The sequence below is a fragment of the Megalopta genalis genome, chromosome 12, assembly GCF_051020955.1.
Source record: "Megalopta genalis isolate 19385.01 chromosome 12, iyMegGena1_principal, whole genome shotgun sequence".
In the NCBI taxonomy this organism is placed as follows: Eukaryota; Metazoa; Arthropoda; class Insecta; order Hymenoptera; family Halictidae; genus Megalopta; species Megalopta genalis.
The window spans coordinates 12,389,702-12,409,348 of record NC_135024.1 but is presented as its reverse complement, the minus strand read 5'-3'; the positions used below and the strand labels follow the sequence as shown (position 1 = coordinate 12,409,348).

The 19,647-nt window shown below is 41.6% G+C and overlaps 1 protein-coding gene across 4 annotated transcripts in view; it reads right to left on the bottom strand.

Moving 5' to 3' along the window:
• The window catches only part of LOC117222925 (ubiquitin carboxyl-terminal hydrolase 48), a 137,802-nt gene that overhangs the window by 103,472 nt on the left and 14,683 nt on the right, over window positions 1-19,647 (bottom strand). For all 4 annotated transcript variants that reach the window (XM_033474960.2, XM_033474959.2, XM_033474961.2 and 1 more), the window contains one exon: window positions 1,113-1,217. In XM_033474960.2, the coding sequence (XP_033330851.2) occupies window positions 1,113-1,217 (105 nt within the window). The remainder of the gene's footprint in view (window positions 1-1,112; window positions 1,218-19,647) is intronic.

Below are 19,647 nucleotides of genomic sequence, written 5' to 3'. Positions count from 1 at the left end.
CTCGAAAACAGGCGTCTCGTGATAGATATTCTATTTGTCCATAATATATAGTAAATGGCGATGTTACTTGCTCAAATATACTGCGACACTTCAAACTTAAATGTTCCATCCCATCGGCAAGGGCACATATTATTTTTCAGCCGAAATTTCACGGAGCTCTGTACGGTCACCATAAGTGCATTGATCGCATTGTAATAATAGCGTATGATATCCGCGGCTCCGTGAACTTTTTCTTGTCTTTTTATTCTTCTAAATGCCGTTAATACGAAATTCTACACGCCTACTAATCTTCCCGCATTGTAAACCGAATAGTTTTTTTGCCTATAAATAAATAAAGTCGATACAGAAGCCAGTTACAGTATCGGTAATCAACAGTTACGGTAATCAAATTATAAAAATTTATTTACTATTTATTATTATTACTATGTATTATGATTACTATGTATTATTTATATATTTATTTACTCTAAATTTATATCGAATAATTTACATCGAATTATAATCATAGCCATAATTTGATAAAATTTATTCTGGATGGCTGGCCATGCAGGTCATCGTGGGTAATGGAAAATTAGATTTACTTGCAAAAGAAGCGACCGAAAAAAGTCCCTCGCCTGCTATCACGGCTTCAATTACTGACCTAATCAGAGACCTCAAAATTCAAGAATGTCCACTAACATCATCAAAGAGCAAGTGATCATCAAGTCTAGTGAATGAACTACTTTAGATTTTATCACGAGAACTGAACTTGGACTTTCCAGAGATTGTGTAGTTTTTGTTCATAGATGTCGTTCCGATCGTTATAATTTAAATAAACTAAATATAACATCTAGCAGTTCTGAAAGGCAAGTACCGTTCTCCTTTTTGCATTAATCCCTTTTTATGTAATCCTGATATAGAAGTAAAGAATATTCTTAGTAAAGAATAATTTATCATTTTTCTAAATAATGTTCCATAAGAAATTAGAAAGTGTGTAAGGCCCATCTAACAATATTCCATTTGCTAAATAAACCATTCGATTTGAAATAACAATAAATCAATATAAAACTACACACGCTCTCTGAAAATAACTATTTACAAACTAGACGATAAAATGACAGAAAATTACTTACAGTTCGTTGTTGATCGTGAGATAGAGAAATCCTTTGTGTGGCTCGCAGAGCAACACAGCGTTTCTGATCCCCGTTGGCGGCGCCTTCGAGAATACTTCGGCGTATCTGCGTCAGAAAAATTAAGAAATTCAATCGACGCCAAGAACAAATTCTGCCGTTCGTTTTGAAAGTGGCTTCAGTTCATTTTCCAAAAACGTGGAGCTAGCTATTTTAATATTTAGATTTCTATTTTCTATATAATTTCATTCCAGCTCTTAGAATAGATATATAGCTCTATATATATTGATCTAGTTTCTCTTTATATATATTCATAATTTTCTTATTAATAACTTTCTCTCTCTCTCTCTCTCTCTCTCTCTCTCTATATATATATATATATATATATATATATATATATATATATATATATATATAAGAAAGTTATTAATAAGAAAATTATGAATATATATAAAGAGAAACTAGATTAATATATATAGAGCTATAGAGCTATATATCTATTCTAAGGGCTGAAATGAAATTATATAGAAAGTAGAAAGTATATATATATAAGAGCTGAAATGAAATTATATGTAGAAACTAGAAATATATAGCCTTTAGAAACACAAAAACATGATACTATCATGTTATCAGTTATCAATATCTTTAAATTTATTAAAACATAAAATTCATAAATATGTGGATTTTAAAAGAAACGGACTTAGGCCACTTTCAAAGTGAACGGCTCTAAATATTAAAAGCTCGGAGCTTCTGTGAACAGTCGCTGGAAATTGCGTTTTCCAAAAGCCCGAAGAACACCCCAAATTTCAAAGGTCTAGATACACGAGTGATAAATCTCAGGGCATTAAAAATATACTTGCTGGATTATTTTTTACAGGGCACTGTCAGTCAGTTAATCGTTTCGAATAATGCAACCTCGTCCGTGACACGTCTTCTGGGTCGTGGACCAGAAAGACGACGAGGAGGAACGCTTCCTTCGGGACATTCCGGGGGTGGAGATGTGTCGGGGGATTGGGGTTGTGCATCATTTTTCACATACCACGAGGGGGCGGACGGTTTTTGCCGGCTCCCTACCCGTCCACCATCCAGATAATGCTCTTAAAGACAGATATCTCCGCGGAACGAGCCAGGTACGCCGCCACGTTCCTCCAGGAATCTGCCTTCGTTTCACTCGAATCCTCCATTTTCATCAAATTTTTCTATTTTCACCGTGACGAATTCTTTGCTAGGATACAACTTGAGTCCGGTTTCCCGACAATTTAATCCTCTGTTCATGCGTATTTTTTAAAGTAACAAGAATATTTTCCCCAGGGAATTAGACCGTGTATCGAAGACGTCGATCAATCATTCGAGAATCGAGTAGTGTACTCTGATCTTTTGTCCTGTATATAGTGAAATTGTACGTTTCCAGTTTTGTGAATAAGATATGCAATCCTCGCGTCGTTACTGTCCTTTGGAACCATCGGTTTTTTTTTCATTTTCTTGAGTGAATATAATTCAAAAATACGGATTCTCGGAAATTGACAAGGTTACAACTGGTCGAAGGACACGCGACGAAGAATCGGTTAATTACATATTAATTAATTATGAAACTTTAAATGTATTTTTATCGAATCCATATTTTCCAAAACGGCGACCGTGATATCTCAAAATCTGCTTAATCAATTATCTTCCAAATTTAGATGCACCTTCAGCATGCTTATGCCTATACCCAGTACTAGAACCATCCAAAAACTTTTATTTTTCACTTTCCTTCAAACTCCGAATAATGAAAAAGCAATAGGGAAAATCTATAATCAAATTTCAAAGTGTTGCCATTTTTTTCATTATCGATTTTTTTCTCTTCATCTATAGCCAAACTGATATTAATTAAAGGTCTTATATGTTGTTTTTTTTATTTTAGATAAACAAAATGGCCGGTAATCATGGGTGTCAACAGACGATCTTTTTACAATTTAACTATGCTTATATTGAGTATCATCATTTTTAACTTTCTTGTACCAAACAAATATTTAAATGTTATTCGAACAAAGGCATTTCAAGGGACCAAATGAGCCTTGAGGCTCAGTGGCGTCCAACTTTGTTGAACATTTATTTATAAAATTAAAATTTATCTGATATAAAATGATATATAGTAAATTGACTTGTCAGTACAAAGATAATTATATAATAATTATATATATTATATATTATAATAATTAATAATAATTATATATATTATATATTATAATAATTAATAATAATTATATATATTATAATATATATAATTATATAATATTAATTATAATAATACTTTTATTTAATAGATGAACAAAATAATAAAGTGTCAGCACCTGCGATCGAGAATTTTCAAGAAATTGGAATTTGAATAAATAAGTTATGTGTATAAAATTAGATTAGAAATCTTTATCTGTGTGTTCATGATCTCCATAAATTTCAATGTTTTTGTTGATAATATAACGTAAAATGACTCAAAAATAATTGAATTGATCGATTAATAATAAACTGCATCGAAGAGCGGACGAAATATGCGTGAAACACAAGTGTGCAGTGACTTAACCTAAAACTAACCTAAAACTTCTACATTTCTCAATCAAAGTTTGTTAATCTCGATTAAATATAATTGAATACAACTACCAAAAAGTATTTCAAATTGTTGTTCCTATTTACAAACCGACGAATTTGGCAATAATGAATTCAACATAATTAATTGATTTGTTAAATTTCTAATTGTATATCCTGCATTTGTTTCGGGCTCTTTTTATCCCATCGTGAAACCCCTTTAACCCACATATGAGACAAAGAAAGCTAATTAATTCGTTCGTTTATATCCTATTCTCGGATGGCGGGCGCTGGGTCCATTTGAACCCATAGTACTAAATTCTAATTTTGTGGCAGTCATATGTAACTACTAACTATTAATATAGAAACTAATAGAAGAATTTACTTTGGTCCAACGAAAAGGTTTTAATAATATATAAATGAAAATTAATTATAAAGATTTGAATGTACGCTGTCCAAAGGGTAAGATTATTTTTAAATGCGATACTTTTTCAAATATACTTCGGTATTAGAGCAGACATTCAACTGTAATTTAAATTCAGTTCACTATTTTTTTTATCAAAGAAAATTTTGCATATACTTTCCCAAACTTTTCCTGACTAACCCCTTGCCCCTGTCTCCCCTACGAATAAAATCGATTTTGGAAGAAACCTATCTATGATGGAAGATACGGGAATGGAAAAGGTAGGCGTCGGGAATCGTTCGGAAACCGCGAGAACGCGGTGGACGAGCAAAATATCCGCGGCGGAGGATTTAAAAAATGTCTCCCAGCCGGATAGCTTCGGGCGGGTTTTCCAGAAGCGAATACGCGTATTAATTATGAGGCTTGTTCAAACACAGTCGAACGTAGGCGGACCGCGAACCGGACGGAGGAGAAAATTGGTCACCCTTATTACAGTCGGACCGGGGACACGTACTCTCTGTGTCTCTCCACCCTTGTTTCCTTGCAAACGATCCGCCATCTACTCTCTTTCTCTCTCTCGCACTCCCTCTCCCACATTTTTTTTATTTCCCGTTCGAGGCTTTGTTTAACGTCTGTCGCGGAATTTTTCCGGCCCGCGGCGATTATTGCTCCCTGGAGATGGAGGAAAACAGGAGTCGAGAACTCGTGTGCGGGGGTGGCGCGGTGACCGCCGCAACACGGGGATGTGAAGCGGTCGCGAGCGACGGCCGAGGAAATCGTTTGGAAATGCCTCGATTATTTGGAAACCACCCGTCGTACTTTGGGGCGACGGCATTGGTCGCAACCGGTCGAACAAATGTACATCTCCAACCCTTGCACCGATGATAATCAGAGTGAAAATTTGACGAAGTTTTATTCGATATTTTCGATCGACTGTTTTACACTTTGCGGTTGTACGCTGAACCAGACTCGACATTGACTGCAAAAGTTATCTATTAACCTTAGCATGCTTAAGGGATGGTCAAAAAATGTCCACAGGATTTTAAACATGTATTTTTGTTTTAACAATGTTCTTTTATAAATCGTTTATATTTTATTTTTGCAGGTATCAAAACGTTTCATTCGACAACATAGTATAAATAAATATACCTCGATGTAATAAATGTACACTGTAATATTTGTAACACTATTTCTTACATAGATACAAAATGTCCTATAAAACCTTCTAATACCTTGGCTCTTCTCTTCTAATACCTCGTGTTCTCTGTTCTAGAGCTTGCGACCAGTGTTCGCAGGAAAATAGGCTACGCAAGGAGTGGGGTGGTGACGCATGCGCCGGGAGACCAACACAGTGACGTAGCGTGTCAATCGCGTGAACATTATAATTCTAAACTACTATCGCGACGCGTCGTAGAGCCTCTGTCTGATCGCAGTTCAAAGTTATAATGTTCACCCGGTAGACGCACCATCCCTCTGTGCGGGACTCCTGCGCGTGCGTCGCCTGCCACCACTCCCTGCGTAGCCTATTTTCCTGTGAGCACTGCTTGCGACCAATCACGAGAATTTTCATTGTAGTCATTTTAGTGTGGAGCAATGTAAAACATAGCTGGCCACTGGCTAAAGATAGCGATAAGAAACCTTGTCTTAAAGTAGACACTTGCAGCTTTCATTTGAGCTGAGTTGCATGGAAATAGATCTACAGGAACGTATCTTAAAATCCATCCGATCTTTTCCTTTTCCTGTCAGAGGTCCACTCCTTTCAATTTTTCAAAATGATCTCATCATTCCATTGCAATATAATTTGCCCCGTCTTAAAGTAGACACTTCCAGCTTTCATTTCAACTAAGTTGCATAGAGATAGCTCCACGAGAATACATCTCAAAATTCGTCTGAACTATCGTTTTAATTTTCCTTGTCTTTTCCTTGGTATCTGAGCTCCGCGAACGTACTTATTACACAACCTATTGTATCAATTAATATTATATATTAATTAATTATATTATATACATTATGTATTATATAGTAATTAATCATATTTTATATATTATATATTAATTAATTATATTATATATATATATATATATATATATATATTAATTATATTATTCTAATATCTATAATATAATAAATAATATCTATAATAGCTACTATTATTATTAATACCTATTATCGTTAGTATCAACATGATGTGCCGTGTTACTCATTTCAGTCTATGGATTCAGAGTGGATTTACATGAAAATAAAACACGTAATTTAGTTAACTTACTTTACTAACGAACTTTACTTTACTGTTATGAATATTGAATATTCAAAGTCGAATTTCGCGACAACGAAGTTTAATTGAAAAAATGTTATTCTTTATTTTACATTTGTCCTTTTCATGTTCTTTTCACCCCCTCCTCGGATGTACCACCGATTCTGGAACACCCTGTATAACGTTATAGCAAATTCAGAAGTGAAAGGAAGAAAATAGTTTCGAGCGCCAAGGGTTAAAGAGCAGCATCATCTGATTTAGAAAAAAAGCGCGCATATTTTATCGAAGTTTGCGCAGCGGTATTGCGGCGATTGTTCGCGACGCTCGTTGGCAAAGTTGAAAGGATGCGCGACGGGTTTTCCGTCGAATCGAGCTCGAATGCTCGTCGGATGATTCACATACCGGCCGCGATGCGTCTTGAATCAGCTTGTAATCATTGCGGTTTATATGATCACTGCGGTCGAGATATCATTATTCGGTACCGGTGCGCAATATCCTGCTCTATGCACGACCGATCCTGGAGACAACGCGATCTTCGCCGAGGACTTTAATCAAGAGCGAATCGAGCCGAGTTTGTGTCGAGTCGCGAGGCTCGTCCCGAAGAAAACGAGTAGCTCTCGGATATCCTTGGTTCTTTGCGCCCGGCGAGCAACGACACAGAACCATTTCAATTTCACGCCGTCAGCCGTATTAGCTGCCTCGCCCTCTCCCCGCTCGCCGGCAAATCGCTTTTCCTTCGTCGATGGTATAGCTTATTTTTCCTCCGCGCAAAAAGATCGGCGAGATCGACGCCGCGAACACTGGTAGCAAACGCAAATTATTTCCAGCGATTGATACACTTGACGATGGTCGAGAGAACAAATAATAGAGACTCGAACGAGAGAGAGAGAGAGAGAGAGAGAGAGAGAGAGAGAGAGAAAGAGAGGGGGTGAGAGGAAGACGACTCCAAGGAAGTATCGAGGAAACAGATAAATTTCTTGGCGACCGGAGGAGCGTCTAGCGAACGGCAATCTTTTCATTAGCAACGTCAAAAGTGACACGCGGCGAAGAAGAATCGCCTCGGAGGGGACAACAATACCATTCCTACCCCGACATCCCTTTGAATGCGACCGATGGCTCGATATTAGCCCGAGCAAACCGCTTTCGACGAGGACGACACGATTATTCGAGCGAAACAGGGGTGAATCCTCTCCGTTTCACTCGCCAACACCCCGATAACCTTCCCCATCCCTTCTGCCTCTCTCCCCTATCTTTTCCCTCCCTGACCTCTGCTTTGCACTTGTCCCACCTACGGTTAGCGAGCCAAAAATTCGAGACCCCGAGGTCCCAAAGACGCTTCTGGTCTCGACTTCCGGATTGGCAACGTCATTTCTCTTCACCGATCTCTCTGCTTCGCACTTGCCACGAACATTATGTTGTTGCAGACGAAACGACGTTTTTTCACAATCCAAACGTCGAACCACAAGGCGTTGGTTTGAAAAAGTTCATTTTGGTGGCAACCAAAATGAAAAATACGCCAACAATTGTAAAAAAATGTCATTGTAAAGGTTGTGATTAAAGCAGATGCACGTTTCAGCGTTCGGAAATCGCGGAACGAATGTTCAATATTTAACTAACCGGCATCTACAGTAATGTCTCTCTAATTGACGCTCGGATTGTTCACAAAAATGGACAATTTAGGAAGAGGAGATACGATTATTCGAGCCTTGAGGCTCGTTTTTTTTTTATTATTTTTATCGGTTCTCAATAACTATAAAAACGAGCCGCAAGGCTCGAATAATCGTATCTTCTCTTCCTAAATTGTTCATTTTTCTGCACAATCCGAGCGTCAGTAAGGAAAACATTACTATAAAGGGCTTGGAAGAAGTAGAAGTTATACGCGTGGATCTCGCACGAATTCAATGAGAAAGGCAGAATTCGATAGAATTCGTGAAACGAACTTTTACGAAGTTAACAGAGTTGAAGTGTGAAATTCTTCCTCACCCGTCTTATACCCTCGGTCTTTCACGTACGAACTACCCTATTTTCAAGAACCTAGATCATTTTATGACTGCAAAACTGTTTCGAGAAGAAGTAACGTTTTTGACGTAAAAACTGCATTTAATGAATTTATTGCCTCCTGTTCTCCCATTTTTTTTTCAAAAAGGCATTAATGCCATTGTATCACATTGTGAAATGTGTATTAAAGGTCGAAGCAGACTATTTCTGTTAAAGAAATATTTATTAACAGATTGGTGATCGGCAATTTTGCAACGTCTGAGCCTAAGAACACGAGTTATCTCGTGACCGGTCAATAATGTTTTAAGTATGTTAATTACAAATTTAACTTAAAAATTCAAAAACTGCCCATTTCATTTGCAACAACTTAATACAATTAGCAACCCAAACATTTGATGTTTCGAGGTCCCAAAAACTCTTCGGCTTTTGATTCTTGGAATGACAACGTCATCTTCCCTCCGTCGCCCCTATTCCGTCGTGCACTTGTTACCAGGAATTGGGAAGATTCCGAAAATAACCATTTCACACTATTACATATTGATTTTAATAATGATAATGATAGTAATACATTTATTTGCGGGATTACCCCTTTGTTGCAGAAGGAAAAGAATATGAAAGAAGAAGAGATATAAATAGAAAAATTCACGTAGAGAGTAATAGTCATTCGCAACGGTCAATTGCTGAGCAATTGCTTGCAACTGTTGTTTCGAAAGGAACAGTTATGGAAAACCGAAAAGATCTCTTAACTGTTATAAGTAGATTGCGGGTTTTATGCATTTATAAGCGAAAATGGGAAAGAGAAACATAGAATAATGACTACATAAGAAGAATTTACGTACATTGCTCCATTATTTTCAATTTATTAAAAATGATAAAAAAAATGACATATTTTTATTCAACTCTTTTCTTATGCAATTAGTATAGTCAATTCACATTTTGCATAAAGATTCACAGTGTAGTTATAAGGTGTATTCTGGCTTCCGTTCTTCAGAACCAACATATTATATCGATTCTATAACTGTTATTTTTCGGTTCTGGATTGCGATTATAAATTCGATTGCAATTCCGTTTTCTGCAACAAACACGTTCCATTTCCCTTAAATACTAAAAGAATATATCCTGTATTTCCGACAAATTGCGACTATGAACGTTAATGTCTATCTCATAGAATCGAAACCAAGAACCGAAAAATAACTGTTATAAAACCAATACAATACCGATCCAAAAAAAGCCCGCAATCGATATACATACCTTGTAGCAGTTACGAGATCTTTTCGGTTCTCCGTAACCGTTTCGAGAACCGAAGCCGATGTCATAACTGTTTGCAATTCCTGCTTGCCATTCCTGCAGTCAGCGATCCGAAAATTCGAGACCTCGAGATCTCAAAAACTCTTTCGTCTCCGACTGTTCGAACGCCAGCATCATTTTCCCTCCCCGACCCGTGCTTCACCGGGTCCTCGCCGCGCATGCAGTTTTCGACCGAAAAATTCGATGCCTCGAGTTCCGAAAGCCGCTGCTCTTTCCGAGTGTTGCCGCAGCAACGCCCTGGAAGCCTCGCGAAGCCAAAGCTTCAGCGAAAAATGTCTGCAGCGCCTACCGTTACGGCTGGTCGATCGAAAAGAGCCGGGAGGCAGAGAAAAATGGTGAACGACAGGGCATCGAGGAGCACGGACGAAGAGTCATCTCCATCGCGGGAGGGGCACAGAGAGACACTCGGGACTCGGGGACTTCTGCGGGGCCCGATATCGTGCTCGGGCCGCGTCCGGGCCGGCCGGCCGGCCGGCCTCGGCTAAAAGTAGTGCAAGAAAATAATAGAAGCGAGTATGATCGCGTCGGCTCGGATAACGAGCCGGATGATTTACAGTTTATCCTTACACCTCCATTTACGAAGGGACCGGCAGAACTGTGATCGCTTTAAATTCGCTCTCGTTGATGCAACTGGTCGTCCGAGCCGACGCGACGCGATGCGACGCGACGGTGCAACGGCACCAACGGCTGCAACGGTTGCAGCGGCGGCAGCGAGGCGGGGGAGGGAGCGAAACGGGCTCTGTTTCTCATCATCCGTTGCCCCCCAGCCCCCTCGGCCCTCGGCCCTCCCCCAGTCCCTCCGCCCTCGTTTCTCTTCTTGTTTTCTGAATGTCCCGCGGTACCGGGCGCAACATTGTTTTTCTCCCTCCTCGTCTCTCCCTCCTTTCCCTCCCGCTCCCTTTTTCTCTCTCAGACGCTCTCCGACGGTCGTGCTCTCTCCGTCGTTCTCTCGGTCGATCCGCGGACGAGCTTTTTGGGATTCCTTTTTCGCCGGCCGGACACCGGTGGACCTTTTACCACGGACACGTACACTCCGGTGTGCCTCTCTTCTCTTCTCTTCTCTTCGCTTCTCTTCTCTCCGCTCCTCTCCTCTCCGCTTGCCTCGCCACTCCTTCCACTGCTACCGTAATGATCGCAACGCTCCGATGCGCCCGGCCTCCGTGAGTGCATCACCCGCAGGATGCATCTCCCGTGTACCAACCCGACCACGGCCGTCCTTCCCTCTCGCGTATCAAGGTGGCCGGCTCTCGATTGTAATGTTATAAATTATTATCGTGTTATTACCACGCGGCGGTTTCGGGCCGCGGCAGTTTCTTTTTTTTTGCCGTCCCTAAGGGAGACGCGGTTTAACTTTGTTTGCGAAGCCGTACACCACCGTCGCCGGCCTTTATACGATCCCTATAACTACACAAGTTCGTTGGATCGTTGGAGAACGAAGGAAGATCGAGCAGAGCAGGATTTGGAGACGGGTGGAGGTGGAAGAAGCGTGTCCCTGGGCGAGCCGAGATCGCGTGGGAGCGGTCCGTCCTCGATCGTTGGCCGCGGTATCTCTCCTCGATCCGAGAGCGTTTAGTCAAATACCGTCGGTGGGAGCGGTAAATCAGGGAAAACCTGGGGACAGTCGTGCCTCCCTTCTTCCCGGCCCGGAAGACAAATGTCAGCGGGGAGTCGGGGGTTGCGGCGGGACCGGCGGCTTGGCCTCTCTTCTGCGCGCGTAGATGCATGGTCTCGCGGTCGGTAAATCAAGCCCGGTGATATTAAAAGACCGCTTATACGCGAAAACACAAGATTTATTTCTGCTGAAAAGAAGATCCGGCAAGAAATCGCCTGTGTACCCAATCAATGTACGGAGGGGGGGTGGGGGAGGGCGGAGACGGGAAGAAGAGAAGGAGCCAGACCAGTCGGGGATAAGGCGAAACAGGGACCGATTCGAAATTAACCAAACGGAAAGAAAGAAGCGCAGGAGAACCGGGACTGGGGAAGCTCAAGATAAATAGAAGGCGCGTTATTCTACAAGTGAGATCGGTTTCTTGTGCCGCGGCGCGGCGCGCCGCTCGCCGGATATCTCGGAACATCGAATTTGTAGATCTCCTAAAAACGGAGTTAACGGACAATCCTCGCGCTTGCCCCGTAGAAATCCGTCTCGAATCTCGGCAAAAATCGAGCCCGGCCGGCTTGCGGCCCGATGGAATTCGCGCGGTCCACGCGGTTCTCCTCGAGGATCCGGCGACGATTCAGCGACAGGGATCGATGGTATCGGCTCGATTTCGAGTCGGGCACGCGGCTCCCAGGTTCCAGGACCCGGGGGCTGCATACCGTGATCGCCGGAGCATCGTCCACGGATTTCGTTTTTACCGCGACCGATCTTCTTGTTTGCTCGAGGGGGCTGGCTCCCTCGGTCGCGAAGATAGCCCGGACTAAATTTACGCAGCCGCGCCGGGCCGCGAGTAGCGCGCAGTTGACCGACGGACTGCGGCAGGATGTCGATTATCGACGGTTTTTGCACCCGTTGCTCACCCCTCCTCCGCCCCGCCTCTTTTTCACCAACCGAACGCATAATTAGCTTTCGTTATTCTAGCGCGCACGGCTTCCGCCCGGCTGACAACGATTCCGCAAACGATTCCAACGTCGCCTCTCTCGCCTTGATCCGCGTCCACCTTCCCTTCCCCCCTCCCCACCCTCTTCATCAACCTCCTCTTCCTCCTGTTCCACCTCTGCGTGCCTCTCCTTCTCTTCGATCGTTCCACCTGAGGAAATTGTGAAATCCTCCGCGCGTTTCCCTCGCCGCGGTGCGGTTCGCATTTTTTCCGATCGGTTCGTTGCGTCTGATTTGTTTTAGAGATTGCTCTCGATCCGCTTAATCGAGCCGGAATAGCTCGCATTGTCCTCCTCCGTCGCCTTGAATCTCCGATCCCGGTTGAATCGGTTGCTGTCTGCGATCTATGATCGTTTCGAATCTCGAGCTCTCAAAGATCGGCTCGAGAATCGAAACGCGCTGGGTCAGTGGAACATGGGACTGTTCCGGTCGGACCACGTTTCCCGCAATTTTGCGGGTCCGCTTGGACCCTGAGTTACAAATATTTCGTTTAAATTCTAATTTTGTGGCGGTCGTATGCGATTATTAACTATCAATATTGAAACTAATAAAAGGATTAACTTTGGTCTCAACGAAGAGGTTTTAGTAATGTGCAGATGAAAATGAATCGTAGAGATTTGAACGAATCTAGACAGTGGCTGCCATTAAAGAAAGCCTTTCCTTTGTTTACAATTAGTTTACAATTAGAAGTTTCAAGCGTCGATAAGATTAGCAATCGAATAACTTATATTTCCACAGTAATCCTTAACACGTTCCGTTTATGCGCGAACTTTTCATTCGGTCCATTCGTTGTTTTGACTGAAGATTGAGTTATCATACGTAATTACATATGTACAATAATTAATTATTACGTATGATAACTCAATCTTCAGTATATAAGAATTAAACAAACTTATTTGCTTCGTTTTATATCGCATTTTTCGTAATACATTCGTTATTTTGGTGGAAATATGATCATTAGTCTTAAAATTGTTATAGAATATATGTTTTTAGCGCATTCAACAAATGTAACACCGTGTACTACCAGTGATGGACGCGACCTGAATGGAAAGCTTAACGTGGACCATCGGTTGCAAATAAATGTCGTTGTAGCATTGAAAACTCGACGAGTTGACAGAGGATTAAATAAATTTTTAAATAATTACATTAACATATATTAATGATGACTTGTTTAAAGTTGCGATCGTCGCGGCCACCATAATCTGATGAAGGGTTATCGATGTAATTATAATTTGTTTTAGAATACAGTAGAATATTTCCACCGTGAAGTTGGACAACAAAATAAAGAGTAAATTGAACCTGGAGTAAAAAGAAAAAACGCACGCGTTATATAAAAATACAAAAACACACATACAATAGACGCCTCTATAATGCGATAATGCATTCTACGAAGTCGTGTTATAGGAAATCGTGTCGCGCGAAAATTTTCCTCTGTTAACGCAAATGACATTTCTATTGTGTGCGAACGAAACATTTTGTTCCATATAAACGCAACGAAAGAAGTAGTTTAAGAAATTCGTTGCGCAGTTATAATTAGTTAAACGAAACCGAAAAATCATTTGTAGTATTGAACGTTAATCACTGTCCGATCCGTTCTAAGCACAATCTAGCATGCAGGGAATGAATAAATTTACAAGAATCTATTGGGTTGGCAACTAAGTAATTGCCGATTTGTTCAATGAAATAAAAAATTCTTTTTTACTTGGAATAAAGTTTAATCTGTAATGTATTTTCCATTTTGTTCGATGACCTTTTGCCATCTCTCTGACAACTTGAAAATTCCACGCTCGTAGAAAGTCTGATACTTTTCGGCCAAAAACTGAGTTAAGTGAGATTTTACAGCGTCATCATCATTCAAAGTTTTACCACGAAGGGAGTTGTCCAGGGATCGAAATAAGTGGTAATCCGATGGCGCGAGATCGGGGCTATATGGTGGGTGTAACATCAATTCCCAACCAATATCCATCAATTTTTGCCGAGTGGACAAAGACGTGTGCGGCCTAGCATTGTCCTGGTGGAAGACACCTTTACGATTGACCAATTCTGGTCGCTTTTCCTTGACCGCTGCATTCAATTTGTCCAGTTGCTAACATTCACGGATAATAAAAAATAACATAATAATAACAATAATAATTTTATAATATAACATTTACGGATATCATAAAAATGGGAGTGAGAGACATCTATAACTGAAATCGGCAATTACTTAGTTGCCAACCCAATAGATTGTACGCGACGTGTGACATATAAACGAGCTTACATTTGTAAGTAAAATCGATTTACGATTGTAGCATTCCCCCTACGACACGAATTCCTGGCTAAAAATGTTGCGACCACCGTTATCATGCTTCTCGTACAACGCGCTGCATAATAAAATCAAATTATGTAAGAATAATCTGTAAGAATCTGCATTTATGCCAATGCAAATATCGATCAAATCGAATTCTCCCAAATTGACGCTCAGCTTGGAAACAAAAATGGACAATTTGGGAAGAGGATTATACAAGACTCGAATAATCGTATCTGTATATCGATTTTATCGATATTTGCATTGTGGCATAAATACAGATTCTTACAGATTATTCTCACATAATTCAGTTTTATTATACAGCGCGTTGTTCAAGAAACATGATCACGGTGGTCGCAAAATTTTCAGCGAGGAATTTACGTGTCGTAAGAACTCGTGACTGTTGTAGTAGTCTATTGTAGTTTTAACGGACGGAAGATCTATGCGTGCAACGATATCGTTGTAGCTTCGAGTGTCATCGAGAATCGAAGCAGCATCGTAGCCTCGATTACCGGGCGGTTCCGCAGCGGGGACGACAGATTGCCGATCACCTATGACAAAACACGTCCGAGGAATGCGACGGTAGCTTAATTATGACTTCAGCTTAACCCCGCCGCGGAATGATTTAATGCACGGGAATTCCGACGAAGTTCGCCTCGCGTCCGTTGTTCGAAAAACCGATCCCCGCCCCGTGCCCGGCGTCCGGTATTTACAAAGTTCGCTTGTAACGAGGCTTCGTTAACGGTACGGGAAGCAATAATCGCTGGAGTCGCAGCGAACCCGCATTCCACGAGTTATTGGCGAGTGGATCTCTCTCTCGCTCTCTTTCTCTCTTTCTCTCTCTCTCCCTCTCTTTCTCTGCCTATCTGTCTGTCGGTTGGTTATGCTCCTAGGATATTCCGTTCGAAGTAGGAATAAGAAAAGAAAAGAACGGTGCAAGATTTTCGACACGGTTCGAGGTCGATCGCGAGATCCTTGCGGAAAAGAGTCGACGCGGCGCGGCGCGGCGCGGCGCAGCGCAGCGGCCGAGTCACGTTTCGCGATCGTTGATCAATTAATCGCGGCCTGGCAAAAAAATTCAAATAGAGCGAGAACAGCCTTTCGCCGAGACCTCGAGCTAGAAGCGATTCGAGGCAACGATCCGACCTTCGCGCCGATCGGCTCACCTTGGCGCGATCGATGAAACCAGCGAAGCTGAAAACTAGACTTCGATCGATCGGGGATTTCGAACTTGAACGAATCTCGAATTCCGAGGAATCGCGCGGCGCCCGTCGAGCATGGTTTTTCCCCCCGCGGATTTCGGAGATTCTTCGACGAGCTCGATCGTCGCGAGGGAGAAGATCGAAGGGGAACAAAGGCTAGGAAAACATCGTTGCGGCCGTTTCTCGAAACGAGACTGCGGCGAGAGTAAGCCGAGGGAACCGGCGAATCGTTGCACCGCGTTGCACCGAGTTGCGCCGCACCGGCAGCGCTGCGCTGCGTTTTTGCTCGATTTCTCAAAACCGATCGACCGTTCCCGATCAGGGAGCAACACGCGTACCTTGCACGCCAGGCGTGACCATCGACTACCGCGATACACCACGAAAAACGCAGCCGCCCGCCATGCTCAGTCGCTCACGTCTATTTACATTGGACACCATTGCGTTGCGGGGAATGATCGACCCTGCTCGGACGTGCTTACCATCGACGACAATCCGCTTTCTCCCTCCTAAACCCCCTGCCAATCGGCATTGCCACGACGGTCCTCGAAAACAATTCGAAAATCCCCAAAGAAATCTGCCCGACGAATCCTATTGGAACGTAGCCCCCGATAGTGAACAGTCCGTCGGCGAAGCTGGGTCCGTTTGGACCCATATTTACGCAATATTTGGCAACAGCGCGCCATCAACGCGACTCGTGTTTTGGATGAAAATTGTGCAAATGTGTAAACAATAATAGATATTATAGTCTTATTATATATTATACTATACTATAGTATACTATAGTAGTATATAGTATATATATAATGTAATACTATAATTTTTTTTCTACATTCTTCACTTTATTTAATTATCTTTATCGCTCCTTTTATCTTCTGTTGTATACTCTATTGGATCAGTACTTTTCCTTTTTCTTTTTAATTGCCTACTTGTGCCACATACAGTAATGTCTCCCTTACTGACGCTCAGATTGTGCACAAAAATGGACAATTTGGGAAGAGGAGACACGATTATTCGAGCGTTGCAGCTCGTGTTTATAATCGTTGACAATTCGTGACTATAAAAATAAACCGCAAAGCTCGAATAATTGCATCTCCTCTTCCCAAATTGTCCATTTTTCTGCGTAATCTCAGCGTCAATAAGGGAGACATTACTGTATTCTCATATTATTGTATCACAGGGAGTTTGTCGCGTTGATTAAATGAATATTATTATTGTTGTTATTATTATCGATACTTTTATCAGAAATTTTACGAATGAGTTGTAGAACATTTCATAAATATAGAATTGGAAGCCACGTACGCAGTAGAAGACTGTGGCTGAGAAACCGTTTAGCTTGTGCAAATTTATTTTAGCGTTATTACAAGGTTAAGATCATTGAATTCGACTCGACGCAACCTACGATATTACGAAGTATAAAATATATATTAATATTGAAAAAAATCGAAATGACTTCAATTATTTATAACAAATATTTTGTTTCCGATATCTAACATATCAAAAGTTATAGAAGAGTGAATACTGATGAACTTTTGGTGGAAACATTTTGTTGTCACATCATCGGATATATGTAAAAAACCGTTGAAAATTTCAGTCCGGTCATAGGCGCCACAATGGGCTGTTCATCGTATCAGAAAGTCCGGTCGCAATTACATTAGACCGGTTACAGAACGTTCTAATACTGCGGCCATCTGTTTCTTAACACTGGCATAACTTAAAGACCGGCGCTTAACGACACTTCAAATTAGCGTGTTTCCCTTCACAATGTTTAAGCTGAAGACAAGTTTAAGTCAAGACAAGTCCCATGTCTAACGCTTCTAAACATTTCTGCAAAAACTTTTCAAAATTTAATTTCTTTAAATATTGCGGCAATTTAAGGGTTGTAGAATCATTAGGAACTAATTAAATAATGAAAATACGTCTATTGATATACAGAGTGGTCCGCGAAACTTGTGCACCGCCTGCATCTCACAAGGTATGCGTTGGACAACAAAATTCTGTACACAAGTTGCATGATTTAAAGACGCACACTATGTAGTGCATCCATTTTTGTATAGGTGGGGCCGTTTCGGAGACTTGAAAGTCAACTTTCAAATCATATCGAATTCTCAGTCGAAAGGTATTGGCCTTTATTAACCCTAAACCTAATAGCTAACGAGTAATTCACTAATTCACTTTACTTCATTTTATTGTATTATACTTCACTTTATTTTACGAAAATTTTCACGTAAACGTCGCAGACTTGCGGAAATCTGTGATAACGTTGAATCTCGAACTTTATGATTCCTGAGGAAATTTGTCAACAAATAAAGCGCTAAAGTTGCAGGAGGTGCACAAGTTGCGCGGACCACCCTGTATATAAAACATTAAAGTTTAATTTGAATTTTCGACTTTTTCCTTCAGCGTGATATCGCCGCACATATATAATTATCTAAAGTGGCTAATATTTTGAATCTCTGAAGGGTTACCAACAAATGTATACGAACATTATTTCACAACATAATGCCTCAAAAATTTAATTTTGAACAGGATAAACGGGTTTGCAGTCCACCGTGCGACGGGTACTGGTTCGAACCTTGCACTCTCCGCTATAACTTCGCAACAAATTCGATGCGGGTCCGAAGTGACCCGCCGTTTACCTAGCCCACAAACTATCCGCCGTCCGACTCTGCTAAAAGTAACAACAATAAGAGTAATCGTTTCCATTCCAACCGACCGGTTCTTCTCATTAAAAGGCGACTGGAAACGCGACGAACCTCGCGGTCCGAGAAAGCCCTTCTTCCTGAAGTCCACGGTTTCGGTTCCGCTTTCCCACCCCTTTCCGCAACTTCTGAAAGACCGGCGAAGACCGCGGAAAAAAGGAAGGAGCGCGAAAGGGCGAGAGAAGCGAAGTAGACGAAGGCGGCGGAGACGGAGCAGGCGGAGGAGGCGTTCGGCTCGCTTTGCCCGAGCACTGATGATAGTTTTTGCTCGGCAAGATTTTTTGCCGACACTCCCCGCAACCCCCTTGCGACCACCCCTCCGGGGGTGGATGATATATGACCGCCCCCGAGACACTAGCCACCCCCGCTGGGAGCTGCGCAAGGAGAGACAGAGACGGGACGAGGGAGATACATCCTGATTCCGGAAGAATTCGTTCGGTACGCGGCCGGGCATTTGTGTTTCAAACGGCAGATCGTTAGCACGGTATTTGGGGGTGGGTTTCGTGGGTGGTAATGCGAGTTCGATTCGTTCGTGCCCGTTTCTCAAGAAGAACCGATTAGTTCGTAGGAAAGCCTTATTTTTTCATCTCTGGCCTGCAGGAGCGAGGTTCGCCATCGAAAGCAACGGCGCAGAACGGGGCCAAGTTAATTCGCACATAGTTCGTTGAGAACGTTGGCTATGATTTAACATGATTTTTTTACTATTTATTAATTTGAATAATGAGCAGAGGGCTCCGAAGTGGCCCGTCTCGAAATCGTTCCAAAGTAAGATTGTCGTTTATAATTGCGTAATTTTTTTCAATTAAATAACGAAGTAGTGGAAAAACGTGATAATATTTTATGTAAAGTATTGAAATCGAGTCTATCTAGTGTGTACTTGAATCACACCAAGTGTCGTTTACATATCTCTGCTACTTCTCCAGTTATGCTTCACTGAATATGTTCAAATTTCATTTTATTTTTAATTCCGATTGCAGTGGGATACAGCGTTCCTATTGCCCTCATTTTGTAGACCGAAGCATACGTTTGCCATCATCTAAAAAAGAAACTAACAATCACGAGCTGCCAATGCGAATGTAACAGTAATATAATCGCGTATCGAATTACGCTGGCAACTCTAACCATTGCTTGGATATACGTACAAATTTGAATATAAATTTTATAAATTCTTCTCTGTATTGATAAGATCGCATATCTAAAATCTAAAGATTAGATTTTCGTTAATTGTT